We start from the raw sequence: 23,572 nt of genomic DNA on the forward strand, positions 1-23,572 counted from the left end.
TGTTCTCACAGGCGCGAGATCACCTGTAACCATTGTAAGAGTCTCTCTCTCTCTTTTACTCTCTTCCTCTCAGCAATGGAATACACTTACCCCCAGCGATCGGTCTCATCCGTAGCCGAGATAATCGGGCACGATCGAAAAGATTCTCTCTCGTTCGTGCTTCTTCGAGCCAAGAAGAAATTTATCCTTTTGATTCTCTCAGCAACGAGCTTCGGGAAGCTTGAGATATATAGCGGAAGGAATTTTCGCACTAAACATTTGAAATATATAGAAATGCCATCCTTATTTATTAATTATATATTTTATTTCAACTAAATTTAGATTGCATAATTATCTCATATTAAAAATTGCGTCAAAAATAATTTTTTTAAATAATACCTTGCATCTATAATTTTTATTTTATTCTACATTCTTAGTTATTTTCCTCAATATATTAAATATTACCTTGTATACAAAATAAATATTACGATAATACATAATACGATAAATGAATATTTGAATAATATAAGTATTATTGAATATAATTATATTAAATATATAATTATATTGAATAATATAAACACCATAAGTAAATATATACCGTAATTTTAATTACGTGAATGCTATTTTGCCACCGAGAAAATTCAAGGAATCACGCACATTTAATATTGAATCCTCAAGGAAAGGGAATTTGTCATGCATTTTTGAAAAAAGGAGAAAATTGAAGCGAGTTTCTTTTCGCGTTGGCCATTTCGCGTCCTACGTTTTCGCCTCCTGAATTTTTACCGTTGAAACAAATAACAGGCCGTTTTTCTCCTTCTCGGCGCGAAGCCGGTTGATAGCGCAATCGCAATCTACTCGCTCAAATATTTGGCGTTTGCTCGCGAGAGAGTTAGAATTTCCGTCGCGTGGGTAGCTTCGCGATGCGTGGCGAAAATATATCTGGCGTGTTACGTGAAGCTCTTTCTCTCTCTAGCTTTCCTTCCTCGCGCAACCCTTCGACGGAGAAAGGGAGCCGCCCCTTTTAATTTTAATTTCCTGGCAAAATTCCCTTCTTTGTAAGTAGAGCGAGAGCGAGAGCGGGCCAGCCGATTACTGGAGAAAAAACGGGGCCGACGCGAGGAGGAAGATGATAGGGAGAGAGAGAGAGAGGAGCGCACAGGCTCCGGTTTTCCACGCACATCATCCCTTTTACATTTTAATTTCTCCCCTTTTGCGCCGGCTTTCCGAAGCGTCTTCCGTCTCGTTCTCGTCCCTTCCAGGACTAAGATAGCGCATCCCTTTAACATTATAATGTTCCCTCCCTGTGTGCGCCGGTGCCTCCTAAGTCGCCCGCTCTCTCTCTCTCTCTTCCTCTCTTCTCTTCTGCCGCCTCTGCTTCTCTTGATTTTTTTTCCTACCCCTTCGGTGGCGGTTTAACGTACCGATTTATGGGTTAGCAAGCGAAATGTAAGGAAATGTTATGCCATCGACCTGGAATCAATGCGAAAACCGTTGAAGCCGGCAAAGCGCAGCCTCTCAAGTGCAGCATCGCGTGCATCGCTGCGTTTTCTAGCTCAAATAGACACTTTCCCTCTTTCTCCGAAAAAATCTCTTTCTATTTATATTTAAAACATTTTTTAAAATTATATTTTAATTATATTTCGTTATTACAATTCATTAGAGGTCTATCAATGCATTCTTCTAAGTCAACAACATGCATATAAAGAAATGCAGAGGGCAAACACCAGCCAACTTTGAAATTCTTGTAAAAGTTTTAGTAAATTCCATCAAGCCTAGAATTGTTTTATTTTTTATTGTTTCATTTATTTTTCATTAATTTTTGTTTATCCTAATGCTTTCGTCGAGCTTGAAATTTTTACCTGCGGAAAGAAATATATAAAAATATGTTACTGAATCTAACTCTCTGTCCCTATATGTATTTTCCTTCTCTCACGTTGATCGTCTTATTTTTAAGCATATGCATCTCCCTTCTTCCCCTGTCGAAGGAACCGTTGGAAACGATCGCTCGTACGGATTATCGAGTAGCCGAAAATCTATCGGTTATACGCGAGAAAAAAAGAGGGAGAGGAAGAGAGATTCGAACGCGCGTGTGTAAGATCGGCATACATAAGCAGCCGCGACAGAAACTGGATTAAAGTGCCAGAATTATTCGCGGGGACTTTGCATACGTGCATGCGTCCTTGTTGCGGGTCACAATGGAATTGTATTCGGATGTAGCGCGCGCGCAACGGAAGTCTTTCTTCCGTTCCATCGAAGAAAGGATTCTCGTATCGATGGAATGTCGCGTTTCCGACGGTTGAAAGTGTGTTATCCGATTACAGTGCTCTCTCTCTCTCTCTCTCTCTCTCTCTGTCTGTGTAAATGTTAAGCTTCTCCTTCACCGAGTTCGCGTAATTGAAATCGAAGCGAAGCACTAAGCGAGGAAACCTCTTTTATGTATAAATTCTCTCCTGTCGGCATATAATTAAGAATACATTTTTAGAATCCAAAATACACACTTTTCCTTAACGAAAATTTGATTCGATTTATTTGTCAGAAGGAATATTTAAAAATTTTACAATTAGTATTATATTTTTGAGTATAGACAAAACATTTTTCTGTTAAAACAATTTTTTTTGAAGTGAATAGAAAGATAGAATCTTTATCTTATTAAATTAATATCAAATAATATCATAATTCTATATTATTATATATAATTAAATAAATTATATTATTAAATAATTATATATATATATATATATTAAATATAATTTTATAAAAAAATATAATGTACAATAATAAACAATAATAAATCAGTAAAAGTTTACAAGATATTTCATAATTTATTTTTTGACACATGAAATACAAGGTATCTTATAAAGTATTTATTCTTACATTAAAATATTAACTAAGTTTTTCACACTAATTAGTAGAATTTATTAATGATGTTAAACAAGCACAGCATTATATGCAGAAAAACGTATAATTACATATTCTTGTTACAATTTCATTATTCTATTTATCGCATCAAACGTGACTTTACAAGATATTTTATATCACAAAATAAATTCGAAGTATTTTATTCGAAATATTAGATTTTAATTGTTCTACTTTAATATTTTTACAAGTAGAAAAATTGATATATGTAAGAAAAAACGATCTATTTAAAGAAACAAAAATGAAACCTAAAATATACTTTATAAAAAAATTTTTAATGCCGCAAATAATATATCAAGCAATAAATAATTTCTCGATATCTCATTTTAATTAAGAAATTTTGATTTGTAACAATTTTCGCATAATTCATCTTGTATAATATATCAACAGAATTATGAGTAATTAATTAAAATTTGCTTTGTCAGAAAATTATATTATATGTGTATGAAGTTTAAAGGCAAATCTGATATTGAAAAAAATATCATCTTATTTTAAAATTTCTGACATTAGGTATATACAAATTTTAATGCAAACTTCGGATTATCGATCTCAGAACTTTCGCTAGAAAACTTTGAAATGTTTCTTCTTCATTTCAATAGTTTTGTCAAGTTTGAAATCTCTTACTATTTCAATTATTCTATAATATTTATAATAAATAGCGACGAACTGATTTTTTCATGTGGCTCATAAAAAAAAGACGACACGAAAGGATCGAGGAATGTCGTTCGAAGAAAGCTTCGTGATTAATGATTTACATGACGCATGTCGTCGGCTGGCATTTGGGGAGGGGAAAAGAAGGGAGGAAAGGGATAACAAACGTAGACGAGAGATGACGTACGACGTTGCGGTCCGGCGTGCGATTTATTTTACAAGGTGTAGAAGTGCAGCTCCTTGACCGCCCATCAAAGTGACGAGTAGCCGGGGAGCTTCCTCGGGGTAGCTTGATGGAATACTGACAAGAGGAGAAACACAACATATCGGTCAGCGCGATTGCGTCGACAAGGGGTCCGTCGACGAGCGATTTGCATTTACGATGCAATTGTGCGTCCCGGAGCTGCCGATGTGATAGACTGTCGCTCTATTATCTCTAGAGAATCACCTTGTTCAGGACACGAGATATATTACCAACAATTAGAAATCTTGCTCGACATTGTATAGGATAATTCTCAGAATATATAGAACACTTTCCAAAAAGCGTAGAAAAACAAGTGTGTTTTAAATCGCAAATTAAGTACTTGAATTAATTATATTCGATATAAACTTCTTTATATAAGGGATGGAAAGTCACTCTGTATATAATTTTATTGTTTAGGTCTTAGATAAACTTAATTTTTTAAATATAAATATCGTATCTGCAACGCGCGCGCTTATTCGGGTACCATTATTCATTATTAAACGAGAAGAGCCACCACGTAAGCGATTCGCCAGTGTTTCCCTTGCAAATATGTCAGCTTTCTCAGCACTTCGGGAGCCGGCCGGCGGCAAGATGGAGGAGAAATTATCCTTCGGCAAATATTGTCCCGCGCCGGGATCTATATACGATCGGGAGCATCGCACTGACCGCAAGCAAGAGAGCAAAAAGAGGATCTCGTCCTGGGACGACGGACCACCGGTCGGTGAATCTCTGAATTAAGACGAGCTGACGCGGCACGTGCTAGATCTTCTCTCTCAATGCTGCCTCCGCGGCGATTCGAGTGACCATTGGTCATTGTCGCAGGAGGGAACGCAAAAAGGAAAGAGAACCGGTTGCCACCTGCCAGGACGAGAAGCAGGCAGTAGCACGTGCTAAGCAATCGCGGTCCAGCGCGACTCGAGCGCTTTGAAAAGGGACGGATCCGGTGAATAAGACGCTATTTCAAGCAGCGCTCGATCCGAAGAAATTAGGAGAGCAGAGAGGGATTGGATATAATGCCGCGAATTTATGCCGACTTAGGATTAATATAGCTGATTATCCTCTTCCGCGAGAGAGAACGGATAATTAAGAGATATTACGAAGGTGTTTCTCAAAAAGTAACGGCAAATTAAATATTTTAAGATGATGTCATTTTTTTCTACATAATCGCTCTCCTTTCCAATATACTTCTCGTACAGTGGCAACTTCTTTATTCTATAAGAAAAAATATTTTTAGTTGTGCTTTCAGCTAGACATACACCGCTTCTTTGATCTCGTCATCATTCCGAAATTTTCGTCCTACAGGGGTTCAAACACATGATAGAGGGAGCAAAAGAGTCAGGTCTGTATGAGGGATGCTAAAGGCTGTAGAAAAATGACATATCATTTGTATCTCTAATTGAATTATATATCTCCAAATATTTAATTTGCTGCTATTTTTTTTAACATCCTCGTATTTATTCGATTAATTTATATCCGGAGAAAAAACGCGAAACAGCGAGAGCTTCAAACATACTAAGGCGTTATTACTAATCTCGAGGAGGACCACGCATCCCCCCGAAGAGTTAGAGCGGGAAGAGGAGAGAGTTCGTTGGCCGGCAACCCGGAGACACCCGCGAATTAGCATATTATCCGTTACAAGCAGTTGCCCACCTCTCTCCTCGCGGCACGATCCTTCCTCCGGAAGGATCTCCTCTTTCTTTTTACGGTCATCAGTCGGTCCGGTACGTTGACCATCAGCCGCGATTCGCTACATTGCTCGTCAAAAGGCTGCCAACCGAACCGAACCCCCGGGACTTTGACTGCGAGAGGCTATATACGCATCACCATCGTACACGCAACGCGCGCGTTACCGTCCGTCCGGCAAACAATGGACAATTCCGGCCGGTCGTCGTCTTCATCGTCGTCGTCGTCGTCGACTGAAATCGGATAGGATTGGCCGACGCCCCGTGATCGTGACCTGCGCCGGTAACACCTTCCTGGATGTGCCCCTTCGAGAAGAAGGAGGAGGGGTAGTCGGCAATTCAATTCCACCCTGGACGATGTCGGCGTCGGATCTTTCCTGCGCGTGGCCAGCATCGTTCTTTGGGAATTATCTGTAAAAAAAAAAAAGAAAATGTCGCTTTGTAAGCGACCCTTGCGTCGCGTCGAGACCAAATTCTCTTTTCTCAAAATAATACTTTCGAATTAAATGTTCAAAATAATAGATTATTGTAATTATTCTTTAAGATGTGTCGTTTGAGAGTTTCTGTAAAATACTAAAGATGAGAGAAATTTTGTTGAGTTTATTCTAAGTTTTCTTAAAAAATTCTACGCACTTTCTTAAAAAAATCTTGTGATTATTTTACGCAAGTCAGGTCCACTCAGTATAAATCAATTAATTTATATTTAAAAAAATATTGTTATCCTATAAATGATATCTCTTAATATTCTTTTTTATTACAAAATATTACAGTTGATAAAAATATTATCGAGAAAGAGCACAAGTCTCTTATTTTATATATATTAATTCTTCTTATTTTAAATTCTTAATTCTAAACTTCTCACATCTCTGGGAATTATCAGTAAAAAAATGTCGCTTTAATCTTTTGCGTCAAGACCAAATTCTCTTTTCTCAAAATAATATTTTTAAATTGAACATTCAAAATAATAGATTATTATTTAAATTATGTCCCTTTCAAGGATTTTTGTAAAATACTAAAGATGACAGAAATTTTGTTATGATTCTAAACTTTCTCATTTTAAAAATGCGTGATTATTTTACGTAAGTCAGATCCACTCAGCTTAAATCATTTAATTTATATTTAAAAAAATTATTGTTATTCTATAAACGATATCTCTTAATATTTTTGTTTATTACAAAATATTATTTCAATATATTTTCTCGATACTTTTTTTTATTACAAAATATTACAAAATAATAAAAATATTATCGAGGGGTACTTATTTTAAACTCTTTTCATTTTAAACCTTAATTCTGAACTTCTCACTGTATTGAGACTTGCTTTTTGAAAAATGTATCATTATTTTAAAATACTAATTAATACTAATACACAAATTAAATTCAATTAGGCTAGATTAATTTACATTCATTTTTACTATAATTATTATTTATATATAATTATTGAAATTTACTTGAATGCTTATTTTACTGCTATACATCTCGTAAAAAACATGTGATTATTTTATGCAAATCATACCTAATTGAGATATCCAATTAGTTTAATTAATTTAAATTACATCTACTTGTATTTAAGAAAATCGCTGATAGTTTAGCAAACAATGAAGAAAATCTAACGTAGTAAGCTAACGCGATTCTTTCTAGAGGGTTGCAAGAGATCTTCTTCTCGCGGCTCGATCTCGGCAAGGGTTGATTAATTTCACAGAACTTTGATCGGCCGATCTCCAGCGCGGTGTACCGCGACTTTACCAATGTGACCCTTCCAACTTGACGGCACAGGTACATCGCTCGCTCCCTTGACCTCTTGTCCAGCACGAATTACATGCTCGTCAAAGTTAATGACACCGTAATGATCGTCCGGTTTATAGACGCTCGCGACCGTTCGTTCCACGAAAGGGACAGAGACTGGAACTGGAGGGAGGGGAAAGGGAGGAGGGTCGCGGAGGATCCTCGATGACTGATGGTCATCGTACGACCAGTGGACAGTGCCGGGTTAAGGGTCAGATCTTCGGCTAATCCTGATTAATCGCGGGTCCTCGTGTCTTCTTTCTTTCAAGTACGAAACTGCTTGGGGTAGGGAAAGGAGGAAAGCGAGGATTGCACTTGAGAAATGTCGACGGCGGTTGCGGACTCGTGCTCGCCCTCCGTCATGTCGCGATTCGGACGTTTGGGAAACACGTCGGACAGATCGTGGAGTATATCGCTTCCCTTGGATATATAAGGTTGGTGCACAACGGGAAAGGGGGACCAGCAGCGTGTCGTCCCGTGAAAGAGGATAACATTGCATCGGCACGTTGAGCTTCCTCGCAGTAAGAGGGATCGGTTTTTAGGATTACGTTGTGTCCGAGGAAATAAATAAATAAGACGAGATAAAATGGTTATTAAAAGTATTGCTGAATAATTTCTTCGATCTTCGATGGATGTTAGACGATCCTACGATTTTATTTCATTGCAACACGAAGGTGATAAACTTGGATATTTAGAAAATGTGTCTTACAAGAAAGAAACTGAAACTTTAAGTGTTGAATAAATAAAATAATGTATAAATATTTAAATAAATGTGAATAATATAAATAATTAAATAAATAAAATAAGTGTTAAATAAAAGAAATTAATAATAAAAAATAAATTCTTAATTATAGCGCTCAAGTTTTATTTTTGCAAATCGTATTGAATTAATGACAGTTTAAGGAATAATGTGACAAAATTATGTTATACATTTCATACGTTATTTATACATATATTTCGCGTATGATTTCGGAAAGATCAACAATTTGACGAGATATATGTGTTGTCGAAGAGCAGCGAGGTCAAAAGAATGTGAGTTCTTGTATCCGACAAACGACGATCAGACTGAAATCGAATTCTGAGGACTAGTCGGTCTGTAACAGCATTGGAGGAAGGAATTTCTACAGGAAGTACTAGTCGCAATGAACTTTACGAGATTTTCCAAAGTAGCAAGCGGTACACATTATCGACTCGAACGAAAACGCCAAATATGATTAAAAAAAACCTGTATTTTTATATCTACGTCACGACTGGTCGAATGAAAAAAATTATTTAAGCATCTCTCTTTCTCTCACATCTTTCAGCTTTTCATATCGAATTGAGTGTGTATCTAATTTATATAAAATATTTATATAAAAAATAATTATTAGGTAACCAAAAAAGTGCGTGCGGTTTTCGGGGAGATCACTGCAAGAAATTATTTTATTTTTTAGTGGTTTGCAAATTTTTATGTGCGTCATAAAGCACATATATGCATTAATCAATCGGTGCATTTTAACTTGATGTCTTTTTTTTTGGCAAATTTGAAGTCTTCTAAAATGTCAGTTGAATCTGGTATAATTCGGACGTGCTTGCTTTATAAATTTAACTCGGTTCAAAAGCTGCAGAAGCCTATCGTAAGATATGTATGGCATTTGGAGAAGATGCGATAAAAGAAACGTACTAGACAATCACATTCGAAATAGATAATTTCGGAATAAAATAGAGATTGAAGCGGAGGTTCTAGACACAACGTGCGGAATTTATAAATTTCTATCTCATTGGGAAAGGGTTACTGAGTGTGAAGGTGACTAATTTAATGAATAGAACGTTTAATAAAAATTTCTGCACTTGTTAAAAAAAAAAAAATAAATTTTTAATATAAAAAACCGCACGAACTTTTTTATCTATATATAAAAATATAAAAATATACAAAAAATTATTTATATAAAAATTTCATATGAAGACGCATCAGAGAGTGATCAGCAGAGAGAGATGCGACTTGTCTGAGTGTTTGACGATCTTTCGGTCGGTTCGACTGACGGCTCACCCGCGGTCGCATGTTACAGAAACGTAACATATTACTAATATCTATTATAGCGACACGACGCAGTGTCGGCCGTAACATATACGAGACGAGTGCAAGAACTCGCGCATTATCCGCGGTGCAGAAAAAGGCTCTTCTCGACGAGGGAGAGAAGGAGAGAGCGCGAGAGACGAAGGATTACTGGCGTGCGAGATGCAGGTCATCATCTCTCACGCCGTACCTTCCCATCCCACCCCACTAATGAAAGCCGAAAGAGGAGCGGCGAAGGACCGCGACGAGATCAGAGACGAGAGGAGCCGTTGTCCTGCAGGACGCCCGGGACATCAGGTGGCCAGGATCGTGGCCATTACGCTCGTAGGATTAATTGTGATGCAAAAACTCACACGGTGGCTCTAACGGAGTGATAGGAGTGTCCGTCTTCAACGGACTCGGGCCTTTTTGTTCCGCTCTCGGCCTGCGCGAGTCGAGAGGACGAGAGCGAGTGCGCGGCATAAGTTATCAGCGTGATTAAACAAGGGATCGCGCTGATGCGTTTTGAGGCTCTCGGACGACGGACGGTCAATCCGGCCTCGTTGCACGTGGATTTCAACATTCATCTCTTCAACGTGAAGAGAATAGTTTTATTCCTCGCTGATCAACATTTTAGAAATTTCAAAAAAGTGCTTTTTCTTTAAATACTGTTTTATATGTCATCGAAAAATATCAATATATTATTTTTATATAATTTACATAATTATTATATTTATATATATTTTTCTAAAATCATTTTCTCTCTCCATCTTTTTCTTTGTTAGAATATAATCTTCTCGAAACTTTCGAATTTTAGCTTCTCTTTATCTTATAATATCGCTGTATTCATATAATATTAGATGAGATAAATTTTTTTAAATCCCCGAATTTTGATACCAAAAAATTTAAGGAATTAATTTCGAAGGAATTATCTCCAACCATCCCCGCGTATCTCATGTTATAACCGTCCGGCACGGCGTTAACATTCTCGGATCGTCCGAGCTCGAAAACTCTCACGCTGGCCGTTTCGCGTTGCGCGCTACCCCTAATACGGGCACATCGCTTTAAAGCTGCGAGGGGTGAGAGTAGATGGCCTCGAGGGTGGTTGCCACGGCGGTGAAGCCGGGTGGGTGCGGGTGGAGGGTTTTGGGAGGTGGAGGGTGGGTCGGTGATTCTAAGAGGTCCAGCGCTCTACACACATGAGTCTCCGCTTTACGGACCGAAGGCAGGGGGTGAAGGGGGGCAACGAGGAGGCGAGGAAGCGGGCGGGGGGTGGCTGGTGGCGGCTCTCGGTCCATGGGGCGCCGGTATTGATCTCCTTGGTCCACCCTCTCCCCCAGGAATCTCCCCTCGACCACGGTAAAAGGAGGGTGGATAAGGGTGGGTAAGATGTCAGCGTGCGTACATACAAAGTAGCTCACCGCGCTCGTCCTACCACAGCCGTGTTGTACGTAGCAAGAGAGAGAGAGAGAGAGAGAGAGAGGGACTTGTACATTGTCCGCCTTAAATAAGTTATCCTCGGGAGGAGGGCCCGCGGCCCCCCCGAATGTGTACCTGTGTCGTACTTTTTGGATGATACGAGGCCCGCGGGTCTCACCAGTGAGACGCTTTCCTTTACGTGGATTAGGTCGCGCGCGTATGCTATTGATTGGGTTTGGCCTCTTCCCCCTTCTCCCCCTCCCCCCTCCCCGAAAAGCTCGATAAATGCGTAATGCGTCTCGTGCTTGGCCGTCTTTCTTAGGGTAGATTAAATTTCACATTACCGTAATTCGTTACGGGAGAGACATATCGCCACGCGAAATTATGGCGATCGAGCGAGCTGGCGTTATTAATCTCTCTCTCGCCGAGTTAAGCAAAGTCCTTAGTCTGACGAGTAAATTTGAAAACAAGTATCTATCGCGAGAGGAAACTATGTTTGACCAACTAGGTATACGTAATTTCCGTTAAATAATCAGACCTTTTCTCACAAACTTAGACTCTATAGATAATTTTTTCTACATTTGTTATGAATTATTATTACCTCTTTTTCTTTCGAAAGCTCATTTTCTGGTGAAGAGACCAGAAGAAGAAGAAGAAGAAACTTTGAGGGCATCGCGTCTCTCCTCTCACAATCGCGTTCGCGATAAATCAAGAGCCCTCTCTTCCTCTCCTCCGAAATCCACGCGGCGGAAGCAATGCATCATTTTGGTGATCGTACATAGAAGCCGATGCATCATCCGTAACTCAAGCGAGGTCCGTTTGTCACGTGTACCGTGCACGTCGGTAATGTCCGACTTATCGTTGTGATACGAAATCCAACCGATGATTTACACCTTGTCATCGGGTTACCGGGCTATCCCTTCCTCTCATCCCCTTCCCATCATTGTCCGGTAACGAAGAGCCGCGCACGATCTGATCCCAGGAGCTGTATACATACATACATATACGTGCGTGCGGTCTCCCGGACCGGAAAAGAGGCACGGAGGATCACGCATCAAGGACGCGGAACTGTAATTATCCCCCCGCGTATACTCGCCCTTCCCCCTCCTTCCCTTCGCGACCACCATCATTTCCATTATCCCGGTGGCGCCGGTGCTCCTCGTTACGCTCATGCCGGCACGTAAGCGTGAATAATGTAAGGTGCGGAGGCTGGGCGAGAGAAAGGAAGGAAGAAAAAAGGGACGCGTGGAAAAAGCCAATAAGGGCTGTGTCCGGTACGGGGAAGCCCTACGCGCGCAGGACTCTCCCCTGGGTGTCGGAGTTACTCCTTACGGAAAGTCCGTCTCTTTCTCTCTCGCCTCTCTCGTGCATATTCGTGGCGGATTTTTCTCATGCGACGAAACACCTGAGAAGTATGTCCAACAGTTCATAAATTTGTCGAATTGTCCAATTTTAAGTTAGATGATTATATAATTACATGTCATTAATATATAAATAGAGAGTAAAATAGGATATGTAATTTTTTTGACAGATTTCTATAATTCTTTATAATTTTATTATAAATATCGTGTATGATGAAAAAGCATTTCAAAAATTTAAAAATGCAAACACAAAATATTAGAATATGTAAACATGTTAAAATGTACAGAATATATAAAGTTTTATACGATATATAAAATTATATAAATTTCTGTGTTTTATCAAGAATTATATCTCATTTAAAATAATTTTTTAAATATAATATTAATTCAATTTTTTGAATTTACCATCAGAAAAATACAAAACAATCCCTTCAACACCCAACAGAATCATGAATTAAATGCTCATTCCGGGAAATAATAAACAAATGTGTATTTTCGTAATTATCAGACATTAGAAAATTTAATTTCATCCAATTTTAAATAATTCCTGATAATTATATTTCCGAAGTTTGCTAAAAAAATACGAATTAACAGCATCACCGAAGAGAGATACCAAAACTTTTAGCAAGAAAAGCGCAGGATTTTCGGAAGGGGCGTCTAAATTCTAGACACTAAATTCCATAATCGCCGCGATAATTCGCCGCGTTATCGGACGACGCGATCTAAAACGTCGACGCTCCCGGAGCGGCTGCTTAACGATCAATTATATCGCGCCCGATAACGCTCTCACTCCGGAATGACTGAGATAATGAATTTTCCCTCCTCCCGTTCCTTCGCCTCTCTTCCTCTCCCATCCCTCTCTATCTCTCTCTCTCTCTCTTTGACCGTGCACGTAATAGCGCGGAGCTATATGCTGTCCAGGAACATCCTCGCACGCTTGCCTCCTCCCCCTTCACCCCCTCATTCTCTCTATTCCTCGCATACACGCGTGCAAACTCGACGTACACACGCAAGTGTCGAGCACTTGCGCGCTAACTTGGCACAGCTCTGGAAGCAATTTACATCCCGGCGTCTCTCTCCTCTCGTGGGTGGGTGGGTTGGTCGAGGTCTGGAGAGCGCGCGAGGGTGAGAGAGGGAGGAATGGAGACTGAGGCGACGGGGTGGCCCGAGACGGCGCTGGAGCATTGTAATTCAAGTAATGTAAGCTTTATGCAAAATACATGTTAGTTAGGAGTGCACGAGAGATAGGGCTACCCCTCTCTCTGCTCCTTCATCTCTGCCGCCCGCAGCCCCCTTCGCACCCTCCTCTTCCTCGCGCCTTACGTACCTGTGCTCGAACCTACAACGTTGCTGGTCCTCTCCGCGTCGAGGTTTTCTCTCGTCTTCCTCCCTTGATTCTTCTCTCTTTCTCTCTGTGTTCCACTTAACGATGAAATATCCCTAAATGTGCTCGAGAGGCAACTTTGGACTTTCACGTAAACGCGTAAACGCTAATGAAATATGTGCTCTATCGAAAATATATCCTAAAATTGTTGTATATTTATTTTTCACACGTCAAGAATCGTATTGTTAAGAATGACAGTTGTTTGTGTCAATAAACTTGTAATGAATAATTGAAGATGAGAGGATTCGGACTAATTTTTTAGCTTTAAGAATATTGATAAAATATCTTGTTTCTCGATCACTCGTTTTATATTTGTAAAAAAGAATTTAAAAAAGAAATAAAAGATACACATCACAAGTTCCTTAAAAGATATCCACTTGTATGTAATATTTATATATGCCACAAAAAATGAAAAATTAAATAATTTAAATACATAAACACACACTCATATAAGACGTTTCTTATCGTAAAATAAGTTGTTAAAATTACAGCGTCAAAATAATTAATATTTCTAGAAATTATTATTGTTGCGCAAATCGAGTAAATAAAATTCGTACAATAATAAGCGAAAAAATCTAATAAAATTATTATATATAATTTCCGAAAGAAAGGCTTTTTGTCTTTTTAAGAGTATATAAGCTAATAATAATGTAAAAGTTATCTCTTTAATACTTGCTCAAATAATTGAACTGGATAAACGAAATAGATTAATGAAAAAATAATATAAAAATAATAATATATCTCAAAATTGTTCCACGATCGCTCGATATCTTTCATTTAATTATAAGCCTTCTTTCTTTTTTCAGATTGTAAGACTATCTTCTTTTTTTTCTTTTTGGTTTTGTTGCATTCGCGTACTGCACTAATTAAGACATGATGTATCGTTCGCGGCATGATAAAATCAAATGCGCAGCACTCTCAAAATTTAAACTAATTAAGACGCGACGAAGCGTTCATCTTCGGAAACCGGATACCCGATTTATTTTCTCTAACGCGCGACTTTATACAAATAAACGAACCAATTTCCTATCTTGCACTTTGACGAATCGAGATGGCATCAGTAACTTTAAACAAAAATTTTAAATGAAAAAAGACGGTCTCATTGTCAGTCGCAATTCATTATGAGAATAAATAGTCAGAAATAAATATTTTGTAATAAAAGTTTTTTAATAAAAATATTGCAAACTCAGGTTGCAAGTTTTATTTTAATTTTTCCGTATTTTTTTTAAAGCCGGAATTTATAATTTTTATTAAATGAATAAAACTCGTATATTTATTATATTCTCTCTTTATTAGTCTTTCAATATTCAAGCTGTCAAAATATATAATTTTCACTATTAATGACAGACTGATTCTACAGCAAAATTAGGATTATTGTTTATTTTAATATTTATAACAGTGATTCTATAACTTATATCTAACTTATCTTTACAAAATATACAACAAAACATTTAAATTTAATTATATAACAATATACTCTTTCTGTCATGAGCGCACTCTGCTAAAATAATTCATATTTGTTGAATTGCGATGTCACAATGTAATTTTACATTGTATTTATAGTACATATAGGTACATAGTCTGACTTTATCCCGCGAGATTGGTCCGAGAAACAGCCTCGAGGGTGTCGGTTGGACATGAAATCGGAAGGGGTTGGTAGGACCTCAGTATACGAGAAAATTCTACGGCGCGGCACCCCATCGAAGAAACGTCGTGCGGACAAACACATTGCGAGGACTTCGTAAATAATCAGGAAGGTGACCTCAGTCACCCTAAGAAACCCCTTACTATTCTGAAGAAAAATCGATCCTCGCAACACAGGCGATGTATGATGAAAATAGTTGGCTCTTGAAAAAATTTAAGGTTCTGGAAAGTCGAAGTCCTTGGATAGGCAATTTAATTTGTCGGGGAAAGTGTCGCAAAAAATATGAGAAATAGAGCAATAATGTATGATCTCACACTCTTTCACACACATCATCTAAATCTTTACTACAATATAAAAAAAATGTTTAATTACTAATAATATATTTAAAATAAAATAAAAATTAAAATAGAAATAAAATAATACGTAAGCGCTTCACATATATCGAGCATCTTTCTCACGTGGGACTCGAAATAAAATGAAAAATGCGAAACAAAATGAGAAATGTGCGAAAAGAACATTTTTTCGCACGAATGTACAATTATCGATATTGCGTCTCTTAGCGTTATCGTTTATGTTTTTTGACAATCTTCTTTTCCATTTATACCACGGCGCTGTGAAGAAGAAAAAAAAAGAAGAACAAAAGAAGAAGGTCAGCGATTCAGATCCAATCGCAGATGTCAAAACTCATTCGCGCGTCCTTGGAGTTCTCTCGTCTTCAGGATCGTGTACTGCCAAGTCCCGCGACACGCAACTTCAATTAGAATTCGCAACCACGTTACGTTATGCGTCGCGGCGTGTAATTTGCCGGGCGTGTAGAAAACAGGCGTGACAGGCGATACTTGGCATCGTCGGAATCGTTCTGATCTCGGCTGCGTCTCGTCATTATCGGGCGGTAGCCGCTTTTTCGCTCAAATATTTGGAATGTCACGCAACGCCGCGATATATACGCTTTCTCGGTGCACGCACCGCATTTAGTTCTCGGAACGCTGCGTGTCGTCGGTATCGGTATCGTTAAAGGAACCGAAACACGCATACGAATACTTGAATCCGCACATTATTTCCAAGAGAGAGTGACACAAAGTTTCAGATATTTTTTTTCATCATTGGACATGTTCCAAAAATGCACACCATTGAAAGGAATCATTTAAATAGCTATATTTTAATAAAATATTAATTACAAAAAAACTTTTATACTTAATCAATTTTATTTTATTTTGGTTAATTTGCAGTTATAAATTGGTCCCAGTGAAAATTTATTATGTACTGTATTGATTTTATTACAATATATAAATTTATATTATTTGCACGACCATCCAGCGGCCCTTTTATTCATTTATAATTAATTACAAATTTATTTTCCGTAAAAATAAGAGAAAAGAATTTATAGGAAATATTTGTTGCAATAAATGAAATATTAATTAAAATAATAATTTTTAAAGATTTATTAAAAATTCTCATTCGAATAATATTTACAAATTATATTAACGTAGATTTCAAATATTATACAATAAGAAATATATATACATATAATAAAATAAGATTATATAATAAGAAAAGTCAATTAAAAAATAATAGTACATACAAATACGCATTTGTTTATAAAGTAATCATTATTTAATTTTTTAAAATAACTAAATAATTTAAAAGACGCAAATCTTAAAAAATAAATATAATAAATACGTAAAAATAATATATCATCAAATACTCCCTGCGTTATTTAATTAGATATATGCAGATATATTTTTTTAATATAATATTTTCATAGAAAATATTGATTACTGAACTATCGCAGAGCGTAGAAACTTCATGTCATTTTACGGCTCCGGTCGAAACACAGATGCTATCAACTGTATAATAGATCAACAAAATTCTATAAACCTCGGCCGAGGTAAATCATTTAAGATAAACCGTGTGTTCTACCTATCTACGACGGTAATTATTAACGGCGCTTTGACCGTTACGTCTTTCCGTCACACCGCGGCATATCTACAGCCATAAGATCCCGCATCTAATTTGCATGGGGCTTAAGCCAAGGCCTTGCATGGCCGAAGATCGTGGAAACGACTTTCGGCCAGGGGATGCTCTAAGCGACCAAGCCACGAGGGGGGTGGGCACGTATATACGCCGCGGAGATGAGCTACGGGCAGTTCTGACCCCCTCGGCGGGCAGAAATTACCCCCTTATCTTCCCGCGGCAAGGCCGGCGCTATATACTGAATCCTAATGCTCAATCTCAAGATAAACGCAAGCGGACCAACCCCATCGAGAGCGGGGCTCTGTGTGCCGCTTCACGTATCTGACCTTCTTATTCGATTGCCGTGCTCGTGGGGAGGCTAACAATCGAAAGGGTAATAAATGCCGGAAGAATGCGAACAATTCGTAAAATAAATGTAGGAAGAACGGTACGTTCGTAGCAGTGTTAGACACATTTCAGACATGCGCAGATTATAAAAAATAATCATTTAAATTAAAGATAATAGATGTATTAATACATAGAAAAAGTATTTTATTTATTTGAAACGTAATAATTAAAATAATAATCTTGATGGAATTATTAAGAACATTTTTCTTTAAATTAATATTTGTAGTTTTTGAATCTTACATCGATAATATTAAATATTCTGATATTATTTTAAATAATATTTTAATTGCTTGTAATAAGAAAAATAATCTGTGCAAAATAATAATACGCATTTACTTCAAAATAACAATCGTTTATTTAATAATACTTTACAAAAACAGTTAACGTGATTTAATAAAACATGAATAAGAACGAATCTGAAAGTGTGAAGTAAAAGTAAAATAAATACAAATGTGAAAATACTCAAATTTCTTATTATTCGTTTACAAGCTAAAAAATAATTATTTTAATTGATTACTTAAAGTCCCTATGTATATAACGAGAGATGTTTGAAATATTTATTCTTCATTCATATTTAAGATTTATTCTTAAAATCAATATTTTAAATAGGATTATAATTAACGTTAATTAAAATGTGCAAATATATTTTTATTTTATATTTTAATTATTTATTATACATAATTCATTAAAAAAAAAAATAACTGATATATTTTTCTTTCTATTTCGAATACTCTTTTGTTCATTTCTGATTCATAATTTATTTTATTGTCTGATAAATAATTCAAATTTCTTAATCAATATAATTACACGACACGATTAATTGTTATAAAAATTCGTAAATTTTAAATAAATTTTTAAAATAATCTATGTTTAAGTTTTTAGAACATTATTAAACATAAAAATACAGTTTTTTTTATAATGTAAGTTTTTAATATATATAAAATAATATCTTTTAATTTCTCTTTTATATTATTCCAAGATTCAACCAATGTGTACCGTTTGCTACATTCCCGACGTCCGGTATCATCATTCTGCCAGGCAGCCTTCATCGCGCTTGGAATTCTAGTGTCCCATAAAGACAACAAACCTGCTCGCGTTAAAGCGAGGGGGACGACCGGTGCCCTGTGAAAATTCGTTAATCCGGGAAATCGCGCGATTCTGCAAACTGTAGAAAATTGGACGAACAAACTTACGGCCGCGTGGGTGAAAAAAGAAAGGAGAGGGAGGAAGCTTCTGGTATATAGTGTCACCGAGAAATTTCGGCGAGTAAAATCGCTGGTTGATGCGGAAGAGAGAAAGAAAGAGGAAGACAAAGAAAGGGAGAAAGAGAAGGATAAAGAGACCGCAGGGTCGAAATTCGACCCTAGGACGAATATCGAAGCGGATATTCCTTGACGCGAAGATTAAAGCTCCCATACACACATTTCCGCTTGCATACATATTTATGTATATGTGTGTGTTTGTAAACGATTTCGTCATACGTGACAAACTGTACTATTAGATGTGTGTTCCAATTAAATTCGCACATCACTAATAAATAATTTAAAACTACAGTATATTTACAGTCCGCAGGATTTTTTCCAAGGGAGGAGGAGTATGATTCAAAATGTTACTTCCAGAATTAGAATACTTATAATTTAAAATTTATATATCTTTTGATATAAATTGTCTCATCACGACAAAGTAGGTGTATGTTAAGAAAGATTTTGTTTTTTGTTAATTTTTTTTGTTTAAAAAAAATTTTTTTTAATTAAAATATTTTTGTTATTTTTATTATTTTATATTAAATGTGCGAGTAAATTCCAGCGTTTATTCAAGGAAAGAGCAAATTCTTAATTTTTTGCTGATTCCAGGGAGGGGAGGCAAATGCTCCTTCTTATTGTCTCCTCCTGCGGACGTCTATATTTATAGTGTGTTTAAAATAATTTTTATTTTAAAATTGAAATAATTAAAACTAAATAATTAATTCCTAATTGATTTTTATTAATTCGATGTCATATAAAAATACAGACTACGTTTCGACCTTTGGTTCAGGTCCTTATCAAGTAGTCTGTATTTTTATATGACATCGAATTAATAAAAATCAATTAAGCCAGTTGGATCGTCTACAGTTATTCCTAATTAGATATTTGATTTTAATAAAATAAACTCTATTCCTATCTCAAATTAAATTTACTTTTGTTATGGGAGAAATATCGGCATAATTTAAATTTAATTCTCAATTGTGTAAGATATAATATTCGTGTTTTTATAGCCACGAATAAATATAGTATCTCTATGGCTCGAAAAGGAGCTGATTAAAATATATTAGACCGCCTTCAAATTTTCGACTTAAATACGGGTGCGCTCATAAAGATTTAACGCAATTTTTTTTTAACAAAATATTTATATCCGGATTATTCGACTATTACGAGTTAATTCTACCCGCGTTTCGTATTCTTCTCGAAAATTCTGCGCGTTGGTAAAGGAAAAGCTTCCACGTTCGCCACCACATCGTCGACGTGTCACCGGCGTACATTACACACGCTTATATACACGCTCACACGCGCTCGAACACGGACGCATGCCGACGCGCGTAGAATGTAATTAAGATAAATTAGCGTTAAGGGGAATTGGGCTGTGGAGCGCGAGGGTGGAGGAACGCGAAAGGGTACCTGCCTGTGTGTGTACATATGAATATGTGTGTACATATATGTACATGTGTATAGTATACGTGTGTGCGTACATACACGTCCATATTCCGTACACACATACACACATATGTGCGCAAAGACACGTGAGAGTCCACGCGAAAGCTCGGGTATGTGTGTGTGTGTGTACGAAGGAGGGGGCGAGAGACACGTACAAGGGTGGCGGAGGGTGTCGGAAAGCGCGGGGGTGGACGGTTTCGAGGGAGGTTACGAGGGATTGTCGGCGAAGCGTGTATGTGGGCTTCGTGCTAGTAAGCCTCGTCGGCGTTACGGCACGCTGGAAGCTTAATGATGCATGCCGCCGGCGCCAAACGAGCATCCACTGATAAAGCGATGACCAGAGGAAGTTGAAGGGGGTGGGGGAGGGAGGAAGGGAGAGAAAGACGAGGAGGGAATGACACGAATCCCTTTCTCTGCGTAAGCGCACGTCGTCGTTCTGGAATTATCAAAGATGATATTTAAGTCGATCTCTTCTCTTCTTCGGGTCCAGCGATAATTTGTTAAGGAAGAAATAATGAAGGATGAAGGGATAAGGGTAAAAGTTTGCGTAAAAATTCAGAGACGAGTATTAAGAGTATTTTGATCGTATCGATTATTTTAATCATTTTTTGTTTTGATTGATTTTGATCATTTTGTTCAATATGATAAAATAATCAAAATGTTAAAAAAAATAAAGAAAAAAAGAAAAGACAATGATAATCAATTAAAATGATTAAAATGATTATGTATATATATAATATTAATATTACAAAACAATATTAACTCCTATACTAACAAAGGTAAAACAGAGATTTAAATCTGTTGTCATTTCTTATGTTTAGATACATAATATTGTATTTCTTTGTTATAAATTTTTTAAAATATTTATATAATAGTAATTTTAATTATGTCATAACACATTCAAATAATATTTCTGACAAACAATTCTATATAAATAATAATATACTGTCAAAATTGTATTAATGTTCCAGAGTGACATGTGTTATCACGTGTTAGCATTGTTTTGCAAGATTATTAATTCTTGTTATAAAATTTTTTTATTTTATATATATAACACATATATTATAATTCAAAATTTATGTTACATTTATATGTATCTTGATAATTAAAATTAAAATTTAGTGTCCCATATATATGTATATAAAATAGTTATATTCACTTCATTAACACACAAGATTCTAGAAGAATAACTATATATTTTTTTATAAAAATATAGATATTCGTATCTACGTAATTAAGGTATGCGAAAGTTTATCATAATAAAATAATATGAGATGTGAGATTATATATAAAATTGCTGTTTCAGAAGTACCTTGTCAAAGTATTGCATGTAATTTTCTAGTATTACAGATTATTACAGAGTATGAGAACGAGAGAGAGAGACAGAGAAAGAGAGAAGTTGTAACAATTGCGTCGTACCGATATCTTACGCGTTCACCACGAGGTTTGGACAGCAAGGAGAAACAATGCCTCAGGGATGCTGGGGTTGATGGACGCTTCCGATACGCGAGAAAGAGGGCGAACGCGGTGAACTAAGGGGGGGTTGAAGAAGCGAGCTGGCGCGAGGATGGCAGTTAGGGAGGACTGAAGAGAGAGAGAATGGTTATACCTCCCTAGTTTCTCCGGCTATTATATTATTTAATTAATTAAGTTCGCGAGACCCTTGCCAGGCCGTTCGCGTGATTAATAACATTGCATGGACCGAGCGCTATTAGCTCGACCTCGGTCTGTGGATTTACGATGTTTCTTGACTGTATATAGATGTATACATATATGTATACGCGTGTATATACATATACACATTATGTTCTTAGACATCATCTGGACCAGTCAAACGCAGGGTATCGAATGTTTTTGCTGCGCGAACACCGTGAATAAATATTCTTCTATATTTTCGGACATAGAGAAATCTCTTTACTGTCTGCGTTTGTATAATATTAGCAATTATTTATATACAGGGTTCTATTTTAAAGTTTACAGCTGATTATCTTAAAAATGAAACATTTTCGGGAAAAATGTTCCATATAAAAGTAGGATTTCGAGGAGGACATAATATCCCCTTGAGTGGTGTTTTTCAAAGATATTTAGAAGTCAACCTAATTTTCCCAAATGAAACCACCCTATTTTTATTACATAAATCGATTCCTCGTAATATTCGACATAAAAAGTTATAAGGGTAGGATGGCTAAAAAATGAAAAATTTACGAAAGATTTTATATTTTAATTTGATATAATTTTAATATAAACTTTTTATAGATATTTCATAGTTACCCTTATAACTTCTTATGCCGAATATTACAGGAAATCAATTTCTGTAAAAATAATAGAGTAGTTCCGTTTGAAAAAAACTGTATTGACCACTAAATGACTTTGAAAACTACCACCTGAAGGTCAGGATATTATGTTCCCCTCGAAACCCTACAATTTTTGTAGGAACATTTTTTCCGAAAATTGTTTAAACGTTTTATTTTTAAGATAACTGAATGTAAACTTTAAAATGGAGGACACTTTATATATAACAGATAATAAAATAATATAATAATTTCCTTTTCAAGAGCAAATGCGAGAGATACATTATTCAAATAAAATATTTATTTACGCGCCGTAACAACAATTCGCAATTGTCGATGCGTCATTTCATTTCGAATAAAGATGCGCGAGAAAAGATTTTCATTCTCAATGAAATTCTAGTCTCGATAACGAGCTTTTAATGCAATTCGAGCAGCGTCCGCGTTGGTTCGCGAAGCTACCCAGCGGGTTTTCGCGATACAAGTTGAGCCGCGCATTCCGTCTCAATGGGCGCATCGGGGACAAAGTTTTCTTTTATTGGCGAAGAAGAAGAGAGAGTACAGAGTGCTTGTTAAAGACTCTCTTTATCTCGTTCCGCTCGAGAAACGGAAACTCTACCGTGAGACGGAAATACCAGGAGGAGCTTGCGCTATCCTCGATAATGCGATGGCGATTTATTTCTATTATCGTTCCGAGAGAAAATCGGTATACACTCTTTTCTGCGAATCGTCAATGAAAATCCTGTTTGCAGGAATACAAAAAAAAAAAAAAAAAAAAAACATGAAACTGCTCATTAATATTAATATATTAATATATACGTTTATATTGATATTAAAACATTTTATAGGAGTAGAAAAACATCCAGTGAGAAAGTTTAAATTGCTATCATTCTATTCTGTTTAATTTTGATTTTTCTCTCTAGTTTTCTTGTTTATATTTAAAAGTAGTTACATGATATATTTTAAAAAATTCCTTCTGTAAACAATAATAATTGTCAAATTAAATTGATGATTGATATTATGGCAGCTGCGAGTTATTAGACTTAATACTTTTAGCTGCAATATTAACATTAATTCTGAGAAAATGTATAACCAAATTTTTTTCATAAGTGCGAAAAAGGAAGAATTAG

General features: G+C 36.4%; 2 protein-coding genes across 5 annotated transcripts in view; one reads left to right on the forward strand and one right to left on the reverse strand.

The window, feature by feature from the left end:
* LOC145934631 (uncharacterized) overlaps window positions 1-23,572 on the forward strand; it is a 139,155-nt gene that overhangs the window by 34,840 nt on the left and 80,743 nt on the right. Inside the window, exon 4 of one of the 4 annotated variants that reach the window (XM_083035210.1) lies at window positions 18,444-18,871. The exons of 2 other annotated variants lie outside the window; for them this stretch is intronic. In XM_083035210.1, the coding sequence (XP_082891336.1) occupies window positions 18,444-18,530 (87 nt within the window). In that variant the 3' untranslated portion in view covers window positions 18,531-18,871. Of the gene's footprint in view, window positions 1-11,332; window positions 11,452-18,443; window positions 18,872-23,572 lie in introns of those variants that run through there. One more of the 4 variants, XM_083035213.1, reaches the window with a different exon arrangement.
* Window positions 3,433-7,622, reverse strand: LOC145935139 (uncharacterized). The gene is made up of 3 exons (XM_083036248.1): window positions 7,532-7,622; window positions 7,221-7,382; window positions 3,433-5,886 (listed from the first exon to the last, which is right to left on the reverse strand). The coding sequence occupies exons 1-3, from the start codon at window positions 7,620-7,622 to the stop codon at window positions 5,603-5,605; spliced, it is 537 nt and encodes a 178-aa protein (XP_082892374.1). The 3' UTR covers window positions 3,433-5,602.

The sequence above is a fragment of the Prenolepis imparis genome, unplaced genomic scaffold (genome assembly GCF_030444845.1).
Source record: "Prenolepis imparis isolate NDT839.2.m4 unplaced genomic scaffold, iyPreImpa1.0 SCAF_4, whole genome shotgun sequence".
In the NCBI taxonomy this organism is placed as follows: domain Eukaryota; kingdom Metazoa; phylum Arthropoda; class Insecta; order Hymenoptera; family Formicidae; genus Prenolepis; species Prenolepis imparis.